Source organism: Callithrix jacchus, chromosome 5, assembly GCF_049354715.1.
Source record: "Callithrix jacchus isolate 240 chromosome 5, calJac240_pri, whole genome shotgun sequence".
In the NCBI taxonomy this organism is placed as follows: domain Eukaryota; kingdom Metazoa; phylum Chordata; class Mammalia; order Primates; family Cebidae; genus Callithrix; species Callithrix jacchus.
The window spans coordinates 19003057-19023644 of record NC_133506.1 but is presented as its reverse complement, the minus strand read 5'-3'; the positions used below and the strand labels follow the sequence as shown (position 1 = coordinate 19023644).

The following is a 20588-nucleotide window of genomic DNA, read 5'->3' as shown; positions in this document are numbered from 1 at the left end:
TTCATAGGCAAGTCACAGAGTCAACTGGGAAGAAAGTGTACTCTCCATAACATGTAGATCCCAAGTCCCAACAGTGAAGGAGGATCGTTCCCAACTGTCTTGCAATAATGAAAATAAACATAGATGAATTAAGTGGCAACAAAGAAGAGATAATGGCTAAGGCTTTCCGCGATTAAAGATCTTTGTAAGTCAGGTTGTAACTGATTGAACTGACGAGAATGGGGAGTTCCAGTGCCTTTGTTCTTTGGAGTAATTCCAAAACTCCTTTGGGCAGGTAAGTTACGAAAACTAAACCCTGCGTAGATGAAGTGGTTAAGCAAATATATAGGGTTTCACACTAAACTACAGCAGAAAAGCATCAGGAGCTGCAGAGGAAAAAAAAGTGTATGTGCATAGTTGTATGAGTATGTGGATGTGTGTATATATAAATGTTAGATATGAAGAAATATAATGGAAAACTAGTTGAGCACGTAAAAACTATATTCAAAATTCTTTCAAATTCCTAGATTTAAGCTACTGTAACAAAGGAAACAGCAGCACTGGTCATATCAGAAGCCAGATGTCATTCAGTATCAGCACCCCCTCAGTACAGGAAGATTTGGATATTTGAGCAACTATAGCTTCAGAACAGGGACAAATGAGGAATCCATAACAGAAATATAAATGCACCCATTCACTCCCTCTCATTAACTTAACAGGCTTTGAACAATGCAATTGATTAACGGTTGGTTATTCACTGTTGGTTAAGCTTTTGCCTCAAATTTTTACTTCTTTAGAGATCAAAGATATCTGAACACTTAGCAAACAAATGCCTCTGTGAAACCATCTCTGCAAAATGTAGTGGCATCAAAAGTGCCAGAATAAATTTCTGACTATTTCAAGGGAGTGACAAAAACATTAAGGAAAACAAATCTATGAACTAGTTTTATTTTATTTGCATGTAACATGATTATACACATTCAGGTGTCTAACAAGATCTGCACTGTTACATTAAAAATACAGTACAATAACATTTAACATGAGGTACTTCATATTTATATATTTTTTCCTTCATAAATAATGCTGTAAGCTACTAAATTCAAGCACGCTGATGCACAGGTGGCCACAGTGTCTTGAATTAGCTGAGCTTATTTAAACACCTTAATAAACAAAAAAGACAGTTCAGTGCAATAATTATGTAGAAATTAGACCATTTACGTGAATACTATTTTAAGATATGCTTAAAGAATATTACATTAGAACTGCTAGCCTAGTTCCCCTTTATCCCCAGGATGAACAATGACAAAGACTGCCAAATACACTGGGGAAAAGCATCTATAGTGTATTCTGTTTAATAAAATTGTGTTTATAGAGTTGCCTGCTTTGTTACAACACTGGTTTCTAGTTTTAAAAGCTACAAAATCCAAGATTACAAAAGAAAATAAAGCAAGCACATTAGCGTTCATTCCATTTCATTGAAAATGCATAAAGGAGAATAGGTTTTGAAATGTAAAACTTCTTATTCTAAATACAATTTTCAAATTTTACCCACAGCTTTCAGGACCAGCCAATCAGATGATAGATTTCATTTAAAGTAATAACAATTAACATAAAATTACATTCTTCTATACACAGTGTACAGGATTTCACACAACTTTCACCAGCAGCTCGCTAGTCACATGGTGGCAGCTAGCTAACATGGGCAATGACAGTGAGTGTTAGTGAATGAATGCGCTCTGCACTCTATGACTATCACACTCACTTCAACAATCTGATAGGATGCAATTAGTCTTAAAGTTTCCTCTCCTCTGGCTTAAAACCTAATGCCTTCTAATCAGGTCTACCAACCTGCACCATAGCTATGAGTTACTGAAATGTTTAACCGTAATTTAAAAACCAAATTTTTTTGTAGAGGTATGCTTTTTAATTGAAAATGTACCTTTGTATTTCATCAATGCTTTGCCGAACTACCTGTAATCTCCCTATTAAGAAATAATTATAATTTTAGCAAGTTGTCCTGGAAATACTCATCTATCATCACCAGTAACAGCTTTTCATCATCTATGCTAATAGATGTAGGTAATGGCAAGAGTGATTAAAACATTTCCAATAATCCAGTGTTATCCTCCCTCAGGGAAGCCGGCTAAAGGCAACAAGCCCACATCTATAAGGGAAGAAGTAGCCCAGAAGCACAGCGAATAAGTTAAGGACAGTCACTCATGGGACTTGCTGGGGCCAGCAGGAGGACCATTACTGTCCCACCTCTTATGAGTAAGCAAGTTAGAGAGGAGACAGTTCCTGAGCTGGCAAACACACTTGCATGCGCATGGGTGCACAGGCACGCACACACCCCAGGACTAACTCCTGGCTCCAGACAAGCCAGGTTCTGGTTTGCAGAGCAGGAGCAGGAGGCGGCCAGGGACCACACTCTGGGTGGTGGTGGGGGAAGCCATCTCAGGATCAAACTGAGCAGAAAAGCTGCCCAGAAACACATGGACACTTCAACTGGAAGTGAACACACTGGACACTGCCAGGGACACAGGCACTAAACCAGAACAAGCCAACAGTGAAGAAGAATTTTTTAACAAGCTTTTCCCTCCTTTGTTTACATTATCTGTGGACAAGTAAGAGAGCTAGATGTGATGCTGATGCAGTGAATATTAGGTATAATCAAATGGGTCACTCCAGACGATTTTGTATACACCCTGCAGGCATATGTTGGTACTTTAAGATGGCCAGGGGCCAGATTCTAGCAGTCTAGGAACAGGACAAAATTTAAATTAACAAAGAATATAGTATATAATCAAAATGGATCAGGTAAAGTATATTTCAGATTTTAAAAAATGAACAAAGGTATCTTATTACATTAACATGTAGTGCTAAAAAACTAGTTGTTACTCCATTTGTATAAAGAATTGTTTGGTCCTCTTTTAATAGGGAAAAGAAAATAGGAATTCTACACAGTATGACTTATACAAATAAGCAAACAGTGGGGATCAAAAGCTAGGTGGGGAGAAGAGTTTGGCTTTTTCAAACTGCATATTCTTATGTGCCATCAATTAAATTATTTGTAGTATAAGTCTTTTTTAGGCTTCCTTTTTAAACTTAGTTTAAATTTGTAGGACTTTAACTCTTTTCTATTGACAAAATTTAATTACTTCTAAAAGAAGTAACTATATTGAAATTTTTTGTCTTCTAAACTAAAAGAATATAAATTTGCTTGTAGAAGTAATGGCCTAAACAAATGCCCAATTCCTTATTTTCCAATTTTACATTGATACTCTGAAGTGTTTAATACCTAACAATCTTATGAATTTAGAATTTTTTTTAATCCCAGAAGCAACAAATGTAAAAGGAATAAAACAAGAGCCAAACATGACCAATGTAATGTCTACTTTCTAAATTACTCATTACAAGGCAAAAACTTCTTTCAAAATTGTACACTGAGGTTTATCTGTTCCTTTGGGGATGGGGGGAAGAGGAGTTCTGTTTAAAAATAACTCATTATCACTTTATTTCTGTTCATCAAATAACATTCAAAAGGAAATTCAAGGTGATCTAAAATTATCTTCAGAGGGACAAAACTGAGAAGGTGGTGGAACGCTTGGGAAAGCATACAATATCCCCAGGTATATAGACGCAACTCTAAAACCACTAAAAAGCCTTAGCTCTTTTAAGCATATAGTTAAAAGCAGAATGCTGCATTTTTGCCTGTACATAATTAAAAGGTTAAAAGAAATTAGAACCTGCCTACCGCTTCATTCATTACAAATTACCGGCACTAATCACATATTTGCAGATGAGCTAAGCATCAAGCAAGTTGGAACCAGATGTGCACTTCAGAGCTCAAGCTGCTTCAGGAAGTGAGTTTTCAAGCATAGAATATAAGTTCAGGGATCTGCCCTCCTTGTACCCCAGTGCCATTGGTGCTATCTGAGGAGCACTGAAACTGGACAGTCACTTTGCCACACTGAACTTCTGTCATGCCTTCTTGTCCAAAGTAGCTGAGTTCATTGCCATCCAGTATCACACTGGCTGTGTAGAAAGTGTCTGGCTCGATCTGCACTGGGTATTCAAACCATACCGGAAAGGTATTGCTGGACCCATCTGAGAAGTACTTGCTCAAGTTCTGCCCCAGGACAACGCCCTGCCGCTTAAGTTCAATCTTGGCACTATATTCTGCAGAACCACAGCTGGAGCCATACAACCCAAAGCCAGCAATGAACACTCTTTTATCAACTGCAAACTGGATGCTGTCACAGCGACCCCGATAGCGCCATTGGTTGCTTCGATAGGCACACGACTGGAAACGGTGACAGCGCTGGGGAACCAAGCCCTTGCGGGCTTTACTCACAAACTGCAGCTCAGGCTTTTTGGCTGCAGTATACCAGAGGAAGATGTCGTTGGTCTCATTGAGAGTTAATACTCCGGACTGTGCAGCACCATTTGCAAAATCATCGAGGGCCATTGTGGGTATGCGGATCAAGTAAAGTGCCTTTCCTAGGACCTTGCGTTTATTTTCAATGCTCAATGCTAGATCTTGTCGTTGGCATTCTACTTCAGCCCAGTTGAGAGCTGCCTCAAAAACCACAATTTCTTTGGCATTCAGAGTTTCCCTACGGAGAATACTTTCTAGAGTCTGGAAGTCGATATCGCAGAATCCCTCAGACTTGAGAGCTAACTCAGCCTGGGCATCGATCACCTCCCAGCAACGCTGGGTCAGGTCTGGCTCCTCGAACAGGCAGCTCTGGGAGAGGAGCACACAGGCATTCTTGGCACTCAGGCTGGTCTCCAGGAAATTAACACAGGCTCTGGCAAGGTGAGGGACAATGTACTTTTTGGCAGCATAAAGTGTGGCCAGCACTGTGTCAGCAGCCAAGTCAATTTCATCACAATAGATATATCTGAAAAAAGCACATAACTTGTAAGTGGAATTTTTACAAAGTCAGTACATCCAGCAAGAAAATATACAACCACTTTCAACTTTGTTCTGAGAACATCATCTTATGTGACAGTTATTACAAACATGTTTGAAGAGTAAAGAAACATCTGAAACATATTAATAATTAGTATTTCAACCCATTAGTAAAAATTAAAGATATTAACTTTGTGCTACCATTCTAGCCTCTATTTTATAAGCTGCATTCAGTGTCATCTTAACAAAACAGAAGCAATTGAAACTGAAAAAGAACTGCATATTGGAGACAGTCAACATTACCAAAAAAAGCAAAATTCTATTATAAGAATAGTCCCATTTTAAGAGCAATATATATGGTTTTACTGTGAAGTTTTCTTCTGTACGTTCAGATAAAAACAACGCTTTTAATACTATGATGTCGGCAATTATTGCATCTTGATGCTTTTGGAGTTTTCCTAAACACAAAATAAAATCTGAGATTAAATATTTTTCACATAGTTCCAAGTTCAATGGATTATCAAATGTGGACTGCAATGCTATCTTCCAGTTAATGTTACATAGAATCCAATAATAAACTTTTTATTTGTTTTTGTTTTTTAAACTCAAATCTCTTCCTTTTAAACACATTCCTTCTAATTTCAGAATTAAAGATCGCATTATTTCCAGATATACTGAATAAAAGACAAAGTAGGAAAGTTTAAATGTATATGATTCCTGTGCTTCTGTGAACTGTCCTTACTTCAGGAGATAATATACTTCATGGGATACACTTTTTGGGAGACAGTGGCAGTTTCCCAAAGAGGCATGTAAAGGTAGCCATCATCTGCTTCTCTTCTACCTGAGGTCCACAGCTAGTTTATCTTGAGTTTTCCTTTAGTTATTATATTTCACCTTAGTGAAACACATACAACTTAAGAAATTAGCAATAGCTTCTATAAGAAAAAAAAAACACAAGTATGGCAATGAGGAAAAAATGTCCACAATCACAAATGAAACCTGCCTTTTTGCTTGCAGGAACCTTTCTCTTCTCTGATAGGCTAAGTCACCTACTACTGGCAAGGCCACCTGACAACACACCTGCAGCTCAGTGATGCTCTAACCGCGATCCAGGACTCTGGGGAGGATCCTAGAACATGGTCAGCACTTTCTAGCTCTTACCCTGGAACTGTTAAGGGAGAAGCTGTTCTCTTTTTCTGACAACCCCAGGAACACTGGCTACTCATATTTGATGTAGCAGGCCACCACCTTCCGAACTACAGCATTAGAGCAAATGGCACCTGACTCATTTCTATCTTATCACTTTTTGTGGACTGCATGTATCATTTTATAAAGCTATAACAACATATACTATAGGCAATGCATCTGTGGGAAAAGATACTTGTCAAATGATAATCAAATGACTTAGGTGAGATGTAATTCTCTGCCATTCTTGCTCATGTTTCCTAATTATGTATATATCAGGAATGATACAACATCCTCTTTGACTGTAGTGAAGACAAAATGCTGAACTAGTGCTAGCAATCTCCTCAGCAACAGAAAACACTGTCAAAAATACAAAGCTGATTCATGCAGTGGGGATCTTTGCAGGTAAAATTGGTTTCTGTACATATATCTCCAAAAGCATACAAAGGTTAAAAGTAGCAGATTAGTTTATATTTTGGTACTTCACATGCTCATTTGCCTTTAATTTCCCTATCTCCCACTGTGAAAGTTCTTGTCAGTGACAATTAGATTTCAAAACTGTATCATGAGTAAGGAATTAAAAACTTTTAAGTGCTAGAACTAACTATAATACTTATTTTTCAGGAGAGAGCAAACAATGTATGGCAACATTTTCACCATATGTAGGAGTATTGCCCAACTTGTTGACCCGCTGAATATTTTTAAACAAACATTTTACTTATTCAAATGAACTGAAATCCCTAGAGCAAGAGACAACCTTAAAGTTATATACTTCGCTGTGCTAGAATAAAGATTAGGAAAAATTATATAAATATTACTTAGAACAGTAATTAGATTTTGATCACTTAGTGGACTACGACATTGTCTAGTACCATACATGATACAGAAGCTAATTCTATAACGTGGTTAACATATACTGGAGCCTGCAGAAAACCCACCAGACAGAAAACTATCTTTTTTTATAAATATATATCTTACAGTTTCACATGTGAAATGAAAGCTTTTCTGTGTAAAACTACACAAAACTGTACGAGACTATCTGTATCTTTCTAGGATCTCCTCTCTAATATCAAATGCAAATACTTTTTACCCTTGAGAAAGAGTGTCTGATTTTAATATAAGAGTATGTATATGTATGTGTACACAAAGATCAGATTATTTCAACAGATATTTCATTGGGTCTCAAGAGACAATAACTCTTAGAACACTCAGAAATCTCCCAACTGGTGACATTTAAATAAAGCAAGTAATTTCTGAAATTGTGAAGCAAAAACATTTATTTCTTTAAAGACTTTTTTACACACAATACTTTCAGAGAGAACATGTTCTATTAGATAATGCTAATGCCAGAAAGTTATTTGTCTTTAATCATAAGTTGTTAAAAATCAGATCACTACACATGCCACTTGCTCCCAAATTCTGTGTCAAGGTGTGATTATAAATGTTGCATAATTCCATATGGTTTCCACTGAAAGAAAAAGTGTTTTTTTCCAAAAACATTTTCAAGGTAAGTAGCACCCTCTTTCTTTATCAGTCTTCTTTTCTGTTATGTAGAACTTAAATTTAACTGTGAAACCAGCAGGGTACAAATACAGCATAAACAAACTCTTTCCAAACATACAAATGATGCTTACTTCAGCATAGCAAGAAAAGCAGCAGGTTCGACATCTGGTATACGGATTTCATCTTTGTCCTCTGCAAGTTCTCCGTAAAACATCGCATGGAACACAGAGCTCCCAACAGCTAAAACATACTGTGTAGAAAGGGAAATCTTATTTCATACACTAAATTGAAGGCATTTCCAGCAAATCAATTCAGAAAAACAACCCTAGGCAATCAGGTTTACTAGATATAGTGTACCTAAACCCACCGCTTTGAAAAACCCAAGGTACACAGGGTATCTTGCCATAGAAGCATAAGACCATGCTGCTAATTACCTCAAAGCTTTAAGAGATTAACGCACGTCCCCTCATTACTAAATACAATCAATAAAAGCTTATATAACTGAATTCTAGGAGAAGGGTAAACATATGACTTTCCTAACCTGTCACAACTTCCCATGACTGGAGAGTTAAGAGGGGATGTGTGAGATATAAAGCAGTATAAAAGGAAACAAAGAAAAAATTAAGCGTGGCCAAAGCCCTCTGGAAAGGGTGCGCTCTCTCCCTAATCGAGTGAAACATGTACTGCCTGACATCGGCAAGCTGCCCACACCAAGTTCCAGGCTTATGGAGAGGGTCCCTCTTTGTAAACCTCAGGACTAAACCGGTCATGCAGCTGTTGCTTACTTTGTGTCCTGGCAACCGCTGAGTCCCACCTGGTGGCCCAACCACAAAATGTACATCTGCCATCAAATCATTATTGAACATCACCGCATTTCTATAAACAGAGGCAACTCATTAATTCACAGCAGCCTGCATTTTTAATACCCCCTTTCCCCAGCATAGAAAACCCACAAAAGACTTGCAAGCTAAGCAACAGTTCAGTAACTTCAAGGCAAAACAACCAACAAATAAAGGTTCTAACTAAACAACTGTTCGTAATCATTTCAAACACATGGGAAGTAACTAAAGTTTAAAATAAAAGTTACACAAACTTTTAATAAGGCTAAGGACAAATAAAAGGTTCCTATCTTCTATGGTCCATAGGCAACCCTGTCGCTTAAATGTTACAGCTTGCAAAAACCTTTTTATCTAAGAGGAAAACAGCTGTACTGTTTTGGAAAAGATACAAGGCAATTTTCCATTACCAATAAAAAGCTTCTGGGAAAAGAGGAAACACAGATTTGTGTTAAAATACATTACACATTTTGCAGAAGCAGAAACTTCAACACAGGAAAACTTTTAAAGTAAACAGACTAGCCCGGCACTTACCTCTCTCTAATGGTGGGATAAAGACCCTGCCAGTTTGGGGCCGGGATAAGGTTGTTATTACTGAGATTCTGCTGGTGGTATTGCTGGACGCTGGTGCTGCTGGAGTTGGCTGGCTTTTTACGGGGAAATATATCAGCAGCCATCTTCTTCTTTTTAGTCTTCAAGGTAATTATTTCATAACAAACTGGGGGCAACTTGCTGCTGTTGCTACTGCTGCTGCCGGTATTTGCTTTCTTCGAGCTTTTCTTGGACCTGTTCTTTACCGTCTCTGGAAGCATCAAGAAGAAGGTGAGACATTTCATGTTCTTTTCCTTGTCATCTACCATGAGTACAGTGTCTCTCTCTTTGGAGTTAGATATCCCAAATTGATTTGAACATCAAGGAAAAGAGATGAGCCAGAGCTAAGAGGTTAACTGAAACCAACAAGCTGATATTTTGCTGCTTTTCTCAGCCAGGCAAGGTGACCTTTTCACTATGTTGAATAGAAACTGGCTTTAAGTTTTATCCAGTACTGGGTCTGTTAAATATATCCCCATCATGATTCCTGTTTCTCTTATTTGCTCATAAAAATAACTGTTTCCTAGATCACCTGAAAATCCTACACTGCAAAGATGACAGGCACAGAGCTGTAGCACTTGTTTTCTGAATTAGGTTAGCAAGATGGGCTGGAGCTGCACGAGTCTGTTCAGCCGGCTGAAGTTGTGTGGTGAATGGATCGGAGGAGAGTAGGTATTACAGCCCTGCAGATGGAGTCAGACAGCCAGTGCTCCGAGCCAATAGCTGAAGTCACCAATCATGATTGGACCAAGCAAAACAGTGACACCTATTGTAGCATGCATAGTTCTGATATTAAAGGAACAGCACTTGCATTCTCTCGTCTACTGTATATTTAAATAAGATAAACAACATACAAAATATATTTGACAACAGGAAGGGAGGAGTTTATGCCCGCAGATTTCTCTTCAGTAGACATACATTATTTCCCCAGTTAAGCAGGATCAATTAACAAACGGTAGGGACAGATATCTACCCTATTATTTCTACTAAAATCTTTTCCCAGCAGCATTCAGTTTTAAATACTTCAAACAAAATCCTCCAGTCTATAAATTGAAAAGGGTTATTAATAGCAAACACATTTATTACACTTTAAAGGCAAAGGACGTTATTTTTCTTTTTCTCAGTCTCTTTCAGTGCAAGTCATATTCTAGTGCCAAAGAAGGGAACTGAGGCCATGTGTTCAGTTTTCCTCCCAATGTTTTCTAGCTTCTATAATGGTCTTTGACAGGAGTCTCAGGTCAGGAGATACTGTTAATTAGATTAGGATTATACCAGTACCTCTAACTGCACTGATGCATAAGATAAACTCGAAGTAAAAATAAGGTTCAAATATAAACAATCTGATGATCAATGTTTAAAGGCTGTAATTCACTAAAAATATTTCAAATGGGGCCCTGTTGAGGATCTCAAAATTCAACTTAACTGTTAAGGCTACATTTAGTCTTATCTTCCTTTTAAAGAATATAATCTACAACTTCTAACACAGAACCAATAACAAGGGTATTCAAAATGGTAAGTGTTCTGATTCCACCTAGTTAAAATGCAAACAGGTTCTCCTGCTTTGCATTAGAAGAATATAAGCTACTATTTCATTTTTATAGATGTGAATCTTTCAACAATTTCTAGCATTGGTGAGTAAAAGAAAAAAAAACATAAACACCTGCTACAGGTTCTATGCATGCTTATTTATTGTAAAGAGGGACTAAGGAAGAGAGATTTAATCTCGCCCCTATCTATTTGGATCACTCTCATTTATTCAAAGCATAGCAGCCATTTGCTACCCGCCCCCCGCCAGGCAAATGCACCCTTCAGGACCACAGCCCTCCTTGTTATAACAACATTTGTCTGAATAACGACTGCCTGACACAGTGAGTGCTCAGCAAATAAGTTAGGACTGTCATTGTTATAATTAATAATCTGCTAAAGGCAGTTACCAGAAATCAGTCTTTAAATCCCTAGAACCCTAGAACACTAAATTGAACCAAGAAATATCCTTTATTGTTTTTGTTATTATTATTCTCAAAACAGTTTGCAAAGCCTCCGCAAAACATACTCTGTAAGAGAAACAGGGCCTTTAGCACAGTTACCTGTTTCCATTTTAGAAGGATCCTAAAGCGCTGCTTATTTATTATATTTTCAATGCAGAACTAACGTGCACATTCATACAGACACCTCCAAATCATCTACACTTTAACACACAAACACTCTAATGAGAGAGGGATCTAAAACCAGTTTAAAAAGCGCATAGAGAAATGCATGAAGAAACAAGTAAGCTCCTATTGACTTAACTATTCAGAATAGGTTAACACTAAAGCATTTCTCTCCTGCTCAACTGCTACTGAACTTCCTGACCACTTCCCTCTCAGGAAAGCCCCCATGCAGGTAGGTCTTTTGACTGGGATTAATCTCACAGATATTTCAAACAAATCTAATATCTGGCTTTTCAGGTCAGAAGTAGTCAATTAGAATGGAAAGGGAAACTAGCTGCTTTGAGTCAGACATACTATTAATTGGTAACTGGATGGAGACCAAATAGAAAAAAACATAAAACACAGAAGAACTTAGAAGGCTTTGTGATCTTTACTCATTCTGCATATAGCTCAATACCACAAGTCTCCAAAAAACATGGCTCTTACACCACTAAGATAAAGAAAAAAAAAAGCAAAGTGCATGCAACAGTTTGAGAAAGAGAATTATGCAGTATTTTAGAAAATATTTTCTGAAATTAAAGATTAGTTATTTAGAAAAATAATTTTTTTAGAAAATTCTGATAATACTAGTTAAATGAAGTAGTGCTAAATTTGAATCATCCAGAACAGTGCTACAAAGAGGGGTATTATTACTCCAATGTATATGAAAACTGATGAGCATGGCTGTTTAAAATCAAGACAGAAAAATTATCTGACGGCTACTTTTTCTTACCACGGTAAAAAGGCAGGTAATACAGTTTCTTGCTACTGAAAATGTAGTTGAAGGATCAGCAGCAGCATCCACAGGGAGCCTGTAAGTTACCCAGAATCTCAGCCAGACTCTGAATCAGAATCTGCATTTCATATGGTATTCAAGTTGAAAAAAACCTCACATAGATAACTATGGACAACTAGGATCTCTTCCCAATGATCCAGTATCAACATCTGGTGCCATAGGTTGCATTCAACTATCAGGGGAATTGAAAATAATTCAAAATAATTAAATATGGTTTTGACATTAAAAACTTATCCCCTCACATCTTGTTCTGAAATTCTTCTGATTAGGCCCCAAATGTCAAATTCTAGGATTGAGGTATACAGACAGCCAACTGAGAGGGACCAAGATATCTGACTATTCTCTGGAAAGAAAGCACCAGCCCCGATTATTTTAAAAGATAATGATAGTGATGATTTCAGCTGGAAAAATAAGGGATTAAAAAATGTCAACTATGAAGCAGACAAAACACTTAATATTTTTAAATGGTCTAATTCACAATTCCATTTCAACAAATTAGCAATGTACCATGGTAAAATTAGCAATCAATCTAGTTCAGTCCTGGCTGGGCCACTTAAATAGAGAAAGGGGAGTATTTGAACAAATCATTTAGCCTTTAAGGCCACAGTTTTCCTCAGCTATAAAATGAAGAGATTCACCTGTAACAAACTGTTTTCAAACTTTACACTCAATCTACAGTAAGAAATGCATTTTACATTCTGACTTAGTACTAAACATAAACACACATACAGGCATACACATGGAAAGAGATGGTTCACAAAACAAAACTTATGCTTAGCATGTTATAATATATACTCTGATATTTTTTATTTTCTTCTTTCTTCTTTTCTTTTTAATATTGGTCATAATTCATTCAAATGATCTTAAGACCGCAGCTTAAGAAACACTGGTCTACGTTATTTCTAAGGGCATTTAAGGTTTAACATGCCAGGTTCTTTTCTATCAAGAATTCGGACCAGAGACCATCAGATGATGACAGATTTCATGAAACTCCTCAAACTGTATGTGAAATTGGCAGTATGTGTGCATTTATTTTTCTAGAAAGAGAAACCATAGCGTTCATCTACCCTGAGTAATTGCAACCCAAATACAACAAAATGTTAGGGTTAAAATGTTATAAAAATCTGAGATTGAATATATTCTCCTTCATTTCTATAGTCTATTACATTAAATACAAATTATGGCTTCTTTTCCTCCTTGATTAAATACAAATATTTAAAACTCCATCTGTTGAGTCTGTAACCCAGAAACATCACCCACTGGGTTGAAGGGTAAAAAAGGATAGCAGCCTGATGTCTACTGCCACATTTTGCCCCTAAAATTTCTTTCAAATTGGCATTTTATCACCTGTTTCCACACCTCCTGAATTGTAGAGCTGTCTGAGACATGGTTAGTCTGCCCCAATTGAGTAAATAGGCCAAGAAGCCCATCAGATTTTTATGAAAGTATTCCCAAAATAAAACATACAGCGTATTAGGTGTTGGGCATATGGTGGTAAGCAAGACTAAAAACCAAACATAAAAGGTTGGTTAATAACAGTGGGTTTCAGTTGACTTTATAATTGCCAGAAAGCTGAATCACTGTTAACCTATTTCCATTCAATTCTCAATAATAACAAAATTATCAACAAATTTTAAGCTCACTTAGACCATCCTTTTCACCACTGGAGGGTTTGTCAGCAATCCTATCTTTATTTAATACAATCTTACATATTCAGTTTGGAGACCTGAATGAGGTTTGAAACCAAAAGGTACTCAAGAGATCATTTAATGCAACTCTTTTTCTCACAGGTATGGCAACTGTGTATAAGTACAAGGTGTTTGTGAAAATTCCACAGTAAAGAAGTGGGGCAACACCTGGACACAAGATGAATCTCCTGGCTTGTCCTGTTGTTTGCTCTGCTCACTCCAGTGAGTCCCTACTTCTTTTGTAAGTATGTGAGGTAACTGGTGATTACCTCACATACTTATAAAATGCTCTACTTTTATATTTCTAATCTACTTAAAAGAAAAACCTTTCTTTTAAAGTTTACAAAGAAAACCATGAACATTTGTAGTCTGTACCCCTGTAGGGGGACACTACAGGGAAGACAGCTGAAAGGATACTTGTGGAATGAGATGGAAGGAAGAAACAGCAGTGAGGATGCTGCTCAAAAGAAGAAGAGGCTCTCAAGGTAAAATAAAGTTAGAAACCAGCTATTCACAGTTAACACCAACTTCTATGTCAACAACTAATGATGTTGGCAATTCTTGTTCAACTTGCTCTAACCCTGGACTCCTTGTCTGACTTGTACATGGTTTACTACAAGGCAACCAAAAAGCAACAGCAGTGAGGTTAACAGAGGTTGAAACAGGTAAGGCAGACTGAAGAAATACCTATCACTTCCAAAAATGATTAACATAAACCTAACAAAGGAGAGTAGTTTAACCTGGTAAGTTATGATGAAATTGTGTTTTGTCTTTGTTTATTTGTTCCTTCAATACTGAGCAAAAATTATATTCTGATTTGGGAGGTAAAAAGATAAGCAACAAAATGTTGGCAGTCCCCAAAGTCAGCAGCAGCTGCTGTAAAACAGACTATATACACTTTCTAAATTTGGAAATATGGAGTCAAGCACTGGCAGCAAAGCATAGTGAAAAAAGCAAGAGCCAATAACAAGTGACCTTAAGATTAGTATCTGTGAGCCTCATTTTCCTCATCTGCAAAATAGGGTAATTAGACCCAGCTATACCCTCAGGTTTATTGTGAAGGCAAGATTATATGTTTTGTGAAAGCACTTCAGTCAAAAACACTCTACGAAGGTAAGCTTTCACCATTACCAGCAATTGTACCCAAAGCAAAAAACATTTGTATGCAATTATCTAAAACACAAAAACTCAAAGATTAATCTAGCTCCTCATTCTTGTACTCTTTCAGACTGCATGGCTACCGACATTTCATCCTATCTGCAGGCTTTCTCTAGCCTCACCTGTGGGCCAAGCAGGTCCCAGGTTGCTATGAATCTTTGATTTTGCAGGGAAGGTTGAATAATAATCAAGATTTGTGCTGTGCACTGTGATTGGGTCCACACCCAATGTCCAAATCCCACAGTGTTATTTCCAACCCTGCACTTGAACCCACTTTTCATGCCCATTGTGGTCTTCAAACCTCCAGGAGGCTGCCTGTTGGCTGATGCACTGCTGTACCTACCTCCTGAGATAGCCTCCTGCAAATAGTCCATTTAGCCACCCAGCCATATCTCACTAGCAACTCAATTTGGCCTCTCTTAACAATGACCCAGTTTGAATTCCAGCACCAAGGGTGATAACTAAGGCAGGTATCTGGTCAAGGCATACCTCAGTGCTGTCCACAAGGATAAGGTTCACGGTCAGTTTCATTAAGTCACCTTTTCATGACATAGAGCTCCAGTTAACCTTGAATTGTACTTTAGATTTGGGTGGGGTGGTGGGGGGAGTGCCCAAAGGTAGAATGTGGTAATTCTTAGAAGGCAGGGAACAATGATTGTTTTTACAATTCTCTATGGCATTTAGCATGACATTTGGTGATTACAGCTCTTACATATACACTGTATCTTAGTGTGCACCTGGTTTGGAATACTGAACAACTAATCTAAATCCCAAATTATTATCTTCCATACATTTAAGTGGTCTTGAAAAGGGGTACAGAAGTTTACCAGGAAATATCTGAAGATGGCTATTAAAAGGAATATTGTAATTTCTTCTGTAAAGTTGATGATACTTCAGTAAAAAAGCAATCAATTTCTAAGTTTTACATACTCCAAGCTTGTCCAACCCACAGCCCACAAGAGGCCTAAGATGGCTTTGAATGCAGTCCAAATCAAATTCATTACCTTTCTTAAAACATGAGATATTTTTTTCTGTGATTTTTTTTTTTTTTTTTTTTAGCTCATCGGCTATTGTTAGTATTAACATATTTTATGTGTGGCCCAGGACAATTATTCTTCCAATGTGGCCCAGAGAAGCCAAAAGATTAGACAACTCTGCTCTAAATGAGCTCATGGTACATTTCCTCAAGTGTAAGTATTAACTACATGATTGCCTATCTTTCCCAATTAGAGGTTTGTAGGATTTAAAAAATCTGTGTAATATTTGGCAGAAATAGCAATTTATTTAATTTTCTTTACATTTTAATATGATGACCAATACCCAACTAAAACTCTATGTATGTGTGTGTGTATATATATACACATATACCTAACTGCGCACATAGAGGATACAGGTTTTAAATTCCTTGTGCCTCCCCCACTCTTGCCACTTTAACATCTCTGAAACTGGTTTGTATCTTTTAAATGATGGCATCTCATGAGTATTAACTATTAGGCTTTTTTTTCTTCCTTAGTGGTACATAAATAATGGCATGTCTTACACCTGATGGCACCTTACAGTCAGTGAAATACGGTAAAATTTGTACAATTCGACAGAAAAAAAGAAATCTTTTCTTTAGGTTGGTTAATTATTTCCTTAACCAGACAAGATGATGGCTCAGAATTCTGGCTGAACTACATTAGAATAATTGAGCTTTCATCAAGTAGTTATTTGATAAAGTATATAATCACAATTCTCAATTGAGACTGCTACTATGACAACCATTGATATGGTAGAATATCTAGATGGAAATCTCAAAATGAGAATTTGCATTGCCAAGACTGGTAAGAATTCCAGCATTAATATAACACATTTCTAGTATTTTCTCATGCCACACAATTGTACATAAAATTGTAAATAAAATGTACATAAAACTGATCAGTATAAGCCTGTAACTCTCTGGGTAATATTTGCTAAAGATACTTTCTCAATCAATTCAGGATTTATTAACCTACAACTACTTTATATGTAAGTTAAATCTGGAGTGGAGTGACTCTTTAGAAGATATTGCTTACTTTCAAACAAATAGAATCCATATTAAAATGTTAGCTTAAGAGAGAGAAACATCATTAATACAATGGTCCTAGTATATGTACGACTCTCTACTAGGTACTTGAAAATAGCCTATCCAAAGAAAACTAAAACCAAGGCTCAGGAGGTCCCTTTCAAAAAGGCCTGAATGGGGCTGTTCCAACAGAGGACTTCAATCCTACTGGAAATGCTGGAATGGAACAACCTCACCCAACCATTGCTATGGCTTTTTCCAGATCATTTGTTGGCTTTAAATAACAGAGGAAAAAAATAATACGTTTTGGTCAAATAAAAAAAGTGTTTCCAAAGATATGTTTTACTTTGGCTAGTAATAGTTTTTTTTTCTTTTTTCTGATATTTGAAAGATAGTCATCAAGAACGTCTCCTCAATCAGATCATCAAAGTCCTAAGCTTCTCTCACTTGTTAACCAAGTATCTTGCTCTATTTGGGAAAAACACCTTTTCCAAAGAACACACAGGATGAGAAGAAAGAATCCAGACAACTCCCAAACCACCAGATATTCTACGTCAGTCTTAATTATTAGTGAGGTTCCAAGTGTCACAGCCAAATTTCCCCCACATCCACAACTAAGTGTTATACACTTAGGTCACTCAGTGCTTAGAAATAAATACTACTCTCCTATACTACCTTCCCACTATCAACACCAAAATACCTGAATGACATCAATTACCTTAGGTTTTAAATTGTGCTCACTGTAAAATGAACAGGTTAGGTTGGGAAAGGCAAAAATAGGAAAAAAAATTATTTTATTTATTTATGTATTTGCAAAACCACATAAAAAAGACCAGTTACAATTTCACCTTTTGACAATCACTACACACATATCCCGCAAGGTCTTAATTAATTGATATTTAATGAAATGACTTGCTTTGTTTCTATAATATATGTGACCAGAATGAAATCTACTTATTTTGGGCAAACAATACAAGACGTAACACTAAGAGGTCTGCTATGCTAAGTGAAATTTGACAAATTTTGCTGTGGGAAAACACAGACATCCATGAAGTTACAAAGCAGCTTCACACCCAATTTCTAACACACCTTCTCCTGAGTAGATACCACCAAAAGAAAATGAAAAAAAGCACATACATTTCAAAATAAATAACAATAATATCCCCTAACAAAAAATTCAAGTAGAATTAGAAGGCTGTGATAGAACATTATTATAGAAACCAGTTTCTAGCACAGTAAAAGCCGTTCTAGAACCAAATTAAAAGATACGCTTTATGCTACCCTTTTTCTTTTTTTTGAGAAGGGGTTTCACTCTTGTTGCCCAGGCTGGAGTGCAACCGCATGATCTCGACTCACTGCAACCTCCGCCTCCAGGATTCAAGTGATTCTCCTGCCTCAGCTTCCCAAATAGTTGAGATTACAGGCATGTATGTGCCATCATGCCTGGCTAATTTTGTATTTTTAGTAGAGAAGGCATTTCACCATGTTGGTCAGGCTGGTCTTGAACTCCTGACCTCAGATGATCCACCTGCTTTGGCCTCCCAAAGTGCTGGAATTAAGGTGTCAGCCACTGCGCCCGGCCATTTGATGCTACTTTTTATTAGCTTAAAAGTATACAATCCTGGTCAACTGTTGTAAAGTACACAATAGAAAGGCATAGTGTACTTTAAATGTTGGTATAACCTTAAATATAACAACATCAAGTAATATTCATAGACTACCACCATTTGCTGCAGGAAATAATAATTTGACACTGATAAAGCCCTTCTTTGTTGCTTTGACTTCTCATGCTGTTATACTCAGAATAAAAACTGAGGTTCTATACCTAGCTTGATCACATATATTAGAATGAAGAAAATAAAGTATTTCAAAAAAAAAAATTCAATTCTCTAAAATAAAAATAATTATTTAAATTAAGAGCTACTATATAAGTAGGTCAGTACTTGAACTGCCCAGAGATTTAGAATAAAATAATCTAATTGCTCATGAAATAATGCAAAGATAAGTCCCACTTAGAAAGTGGGGACTGTTCATGAAAACATGTTCTTAAATTTGAGTTTCTCCAATCTCTGCATTATAAAACAATAGGCAGGACAGTATTTATAATATGTATGGACCTTAACCATAATAAGCAGATTAAAAACATTAAAGTCAAAATATACCTTCAAAGAGTGGCAACTCAACTGTCAGCACCTTAATGTTTTTTTAATAATACATAGAGAAGCAACCATTCCACCATAGTTAACAGAGATATGAACTCATTAAAATCCATGGTGATGATGGCTGGAACCAGACCAAGGAAGGACAGACAACCTCTAAAAATGGAGATCATAACTTACATCTGAGTCAGGTCTCTCTGCATAAGGATTTTACTTGTCATCTGCGGAGATGCTATGATTTCTATTAAGAGTTCAGTATAGGTTGATGACAATATTTGCTCGAAGTAACATCGTCTTGTAAAATTTAAAATATGACATCAAAAATAAGACAAAAAGAGGCAAGTGATCAAATTTTAACTGTACTCTGTAATGTACTTCCTTAAGGGGCTATCATGTGAATTGAGGAAGATCTTTCTCACATGCCAGAGGAGTGCAAACAAGCATCTGCCCCAGAAGAAGGGAAGAAATTCCATCTCACCTTTCCCAGTAAGGGGAAGCATGGCATGCAAGGCATTGTGGATCTCCATGTCTGGCTGGATTCACAGTTATTTTGACTCATCCTCTTTATTCACCCACCCTGCAAACCAGGCTGTTTTAACACTACAAATGGGTCCACTGCTTCCTGCCATCCTCACTGCCCTTTCTTCTGTACTACCCAACTTATCAAAAGCCTATCCACCCATCCTTCAAGATGCAGTCCAAAGGACACCTTAGCAAGGAAGGTTTCCTGGTGCTTCCAGACTCATCATGCTCAACTGAGTACTTTCTCACATTTTATGTTGCCTTATGTTGCCAGATTAAAGTGTGCTTTCTCTGAGGACTGCATCTCCATATCTGCAACAGTGCCATGCCCACACACCTGGCTTTCAGTGGTTACACAAGAGGAGGTTAAAGCCCAATACTTCCAAGTCCAATTAGAATTCTAGATTACACTTGTGGAGTGCAACTGGTCCTTGACCCAAATGGTCTGAGACTAAGGTCTATGGTGTTTCTAGCTGACTGAGATGCAAGCTTAGACTAGGTAGAGTGGCAAAGAACCTGAATACATATTAAACATGTCCTGGGGGCTCTCCTGAACATGTCTAAACACAAATGCAGTATATAATACTACATTAATCTCACAACTAATCCAACTGAAAACACAAAACACCAAAGCTCAACTTAAAGCAAGTCCCTACATGCTTAGAGGTAAGACTTGCTTCATTAAAATTCTAAATTTAATGTAATATAGATATTCACAGAGAAGTGTGGGTTAACCAGGAAAAAGAACTGGTTACCAGGACAAAGCTGCCTTTATCAACCAGCCTCAATTCATGGCCTGGCATATTTATTTATAGTGCTAGTAAAGAATTTTAATGATTTAATGAAGTGGAAAGAATGATAAATTCTCAGCAATTCACATGAAAAGAGGAAAGCAGTCATATGAATAATCCAAAAAAAGGGTAATTAAAAAGACTTTCTAATGTGGTCTTGAAATGTGTTTCGTCTGTACTTAACATTGAATCAATGAATTTCCACTATATTAGACACTCCCAATCTTCAAAC

The 20588-nt window shown here is 37.0% G+C and overlaps 1 protein-coding gene across 4 annotated transcripts in view; it reads right to left on the bottom strand.

Moving 5' to 3' along the window:
* Positions 1-913: 913 nt before the first annotated feature.
* The window catches only part of BTBD3 (BTB domain containing 3), a 37473-nt gene continuing 17798 nt past the window's right edge, over positions 914-20588 (bottom strand). Inside the window, exons 2-5 of one of the 4 annotated variants that reach the window (XM_002747363.6) lie at positions 8953-9775; positions 8368-8458; positions 7714-7832; positions 914-4883 (exon numbers count right to left, since the gene is read on the bottom strand). In XM_002747363.6, coding sequence (XP_002747409.3) covers positions 3851-4883; positions 7714-7832; positions 8368-8458; positions 8953-9278 — 1569 coding nt within the window. In that variant the 5' untranslated portion in view covers positions 9279-9775 and the 3' untranslated portion in view covers positions 914-3850. The remainder of the gene's footprint in view (positions 4884-7713; positions 7833-8367; positions 8459-8952; positions 9776-20588) is intronic. The other 3 variants (XM_008995753.5, XM_078371362.1, XM_078371363.1) reach the window with 3 other exon arrangements.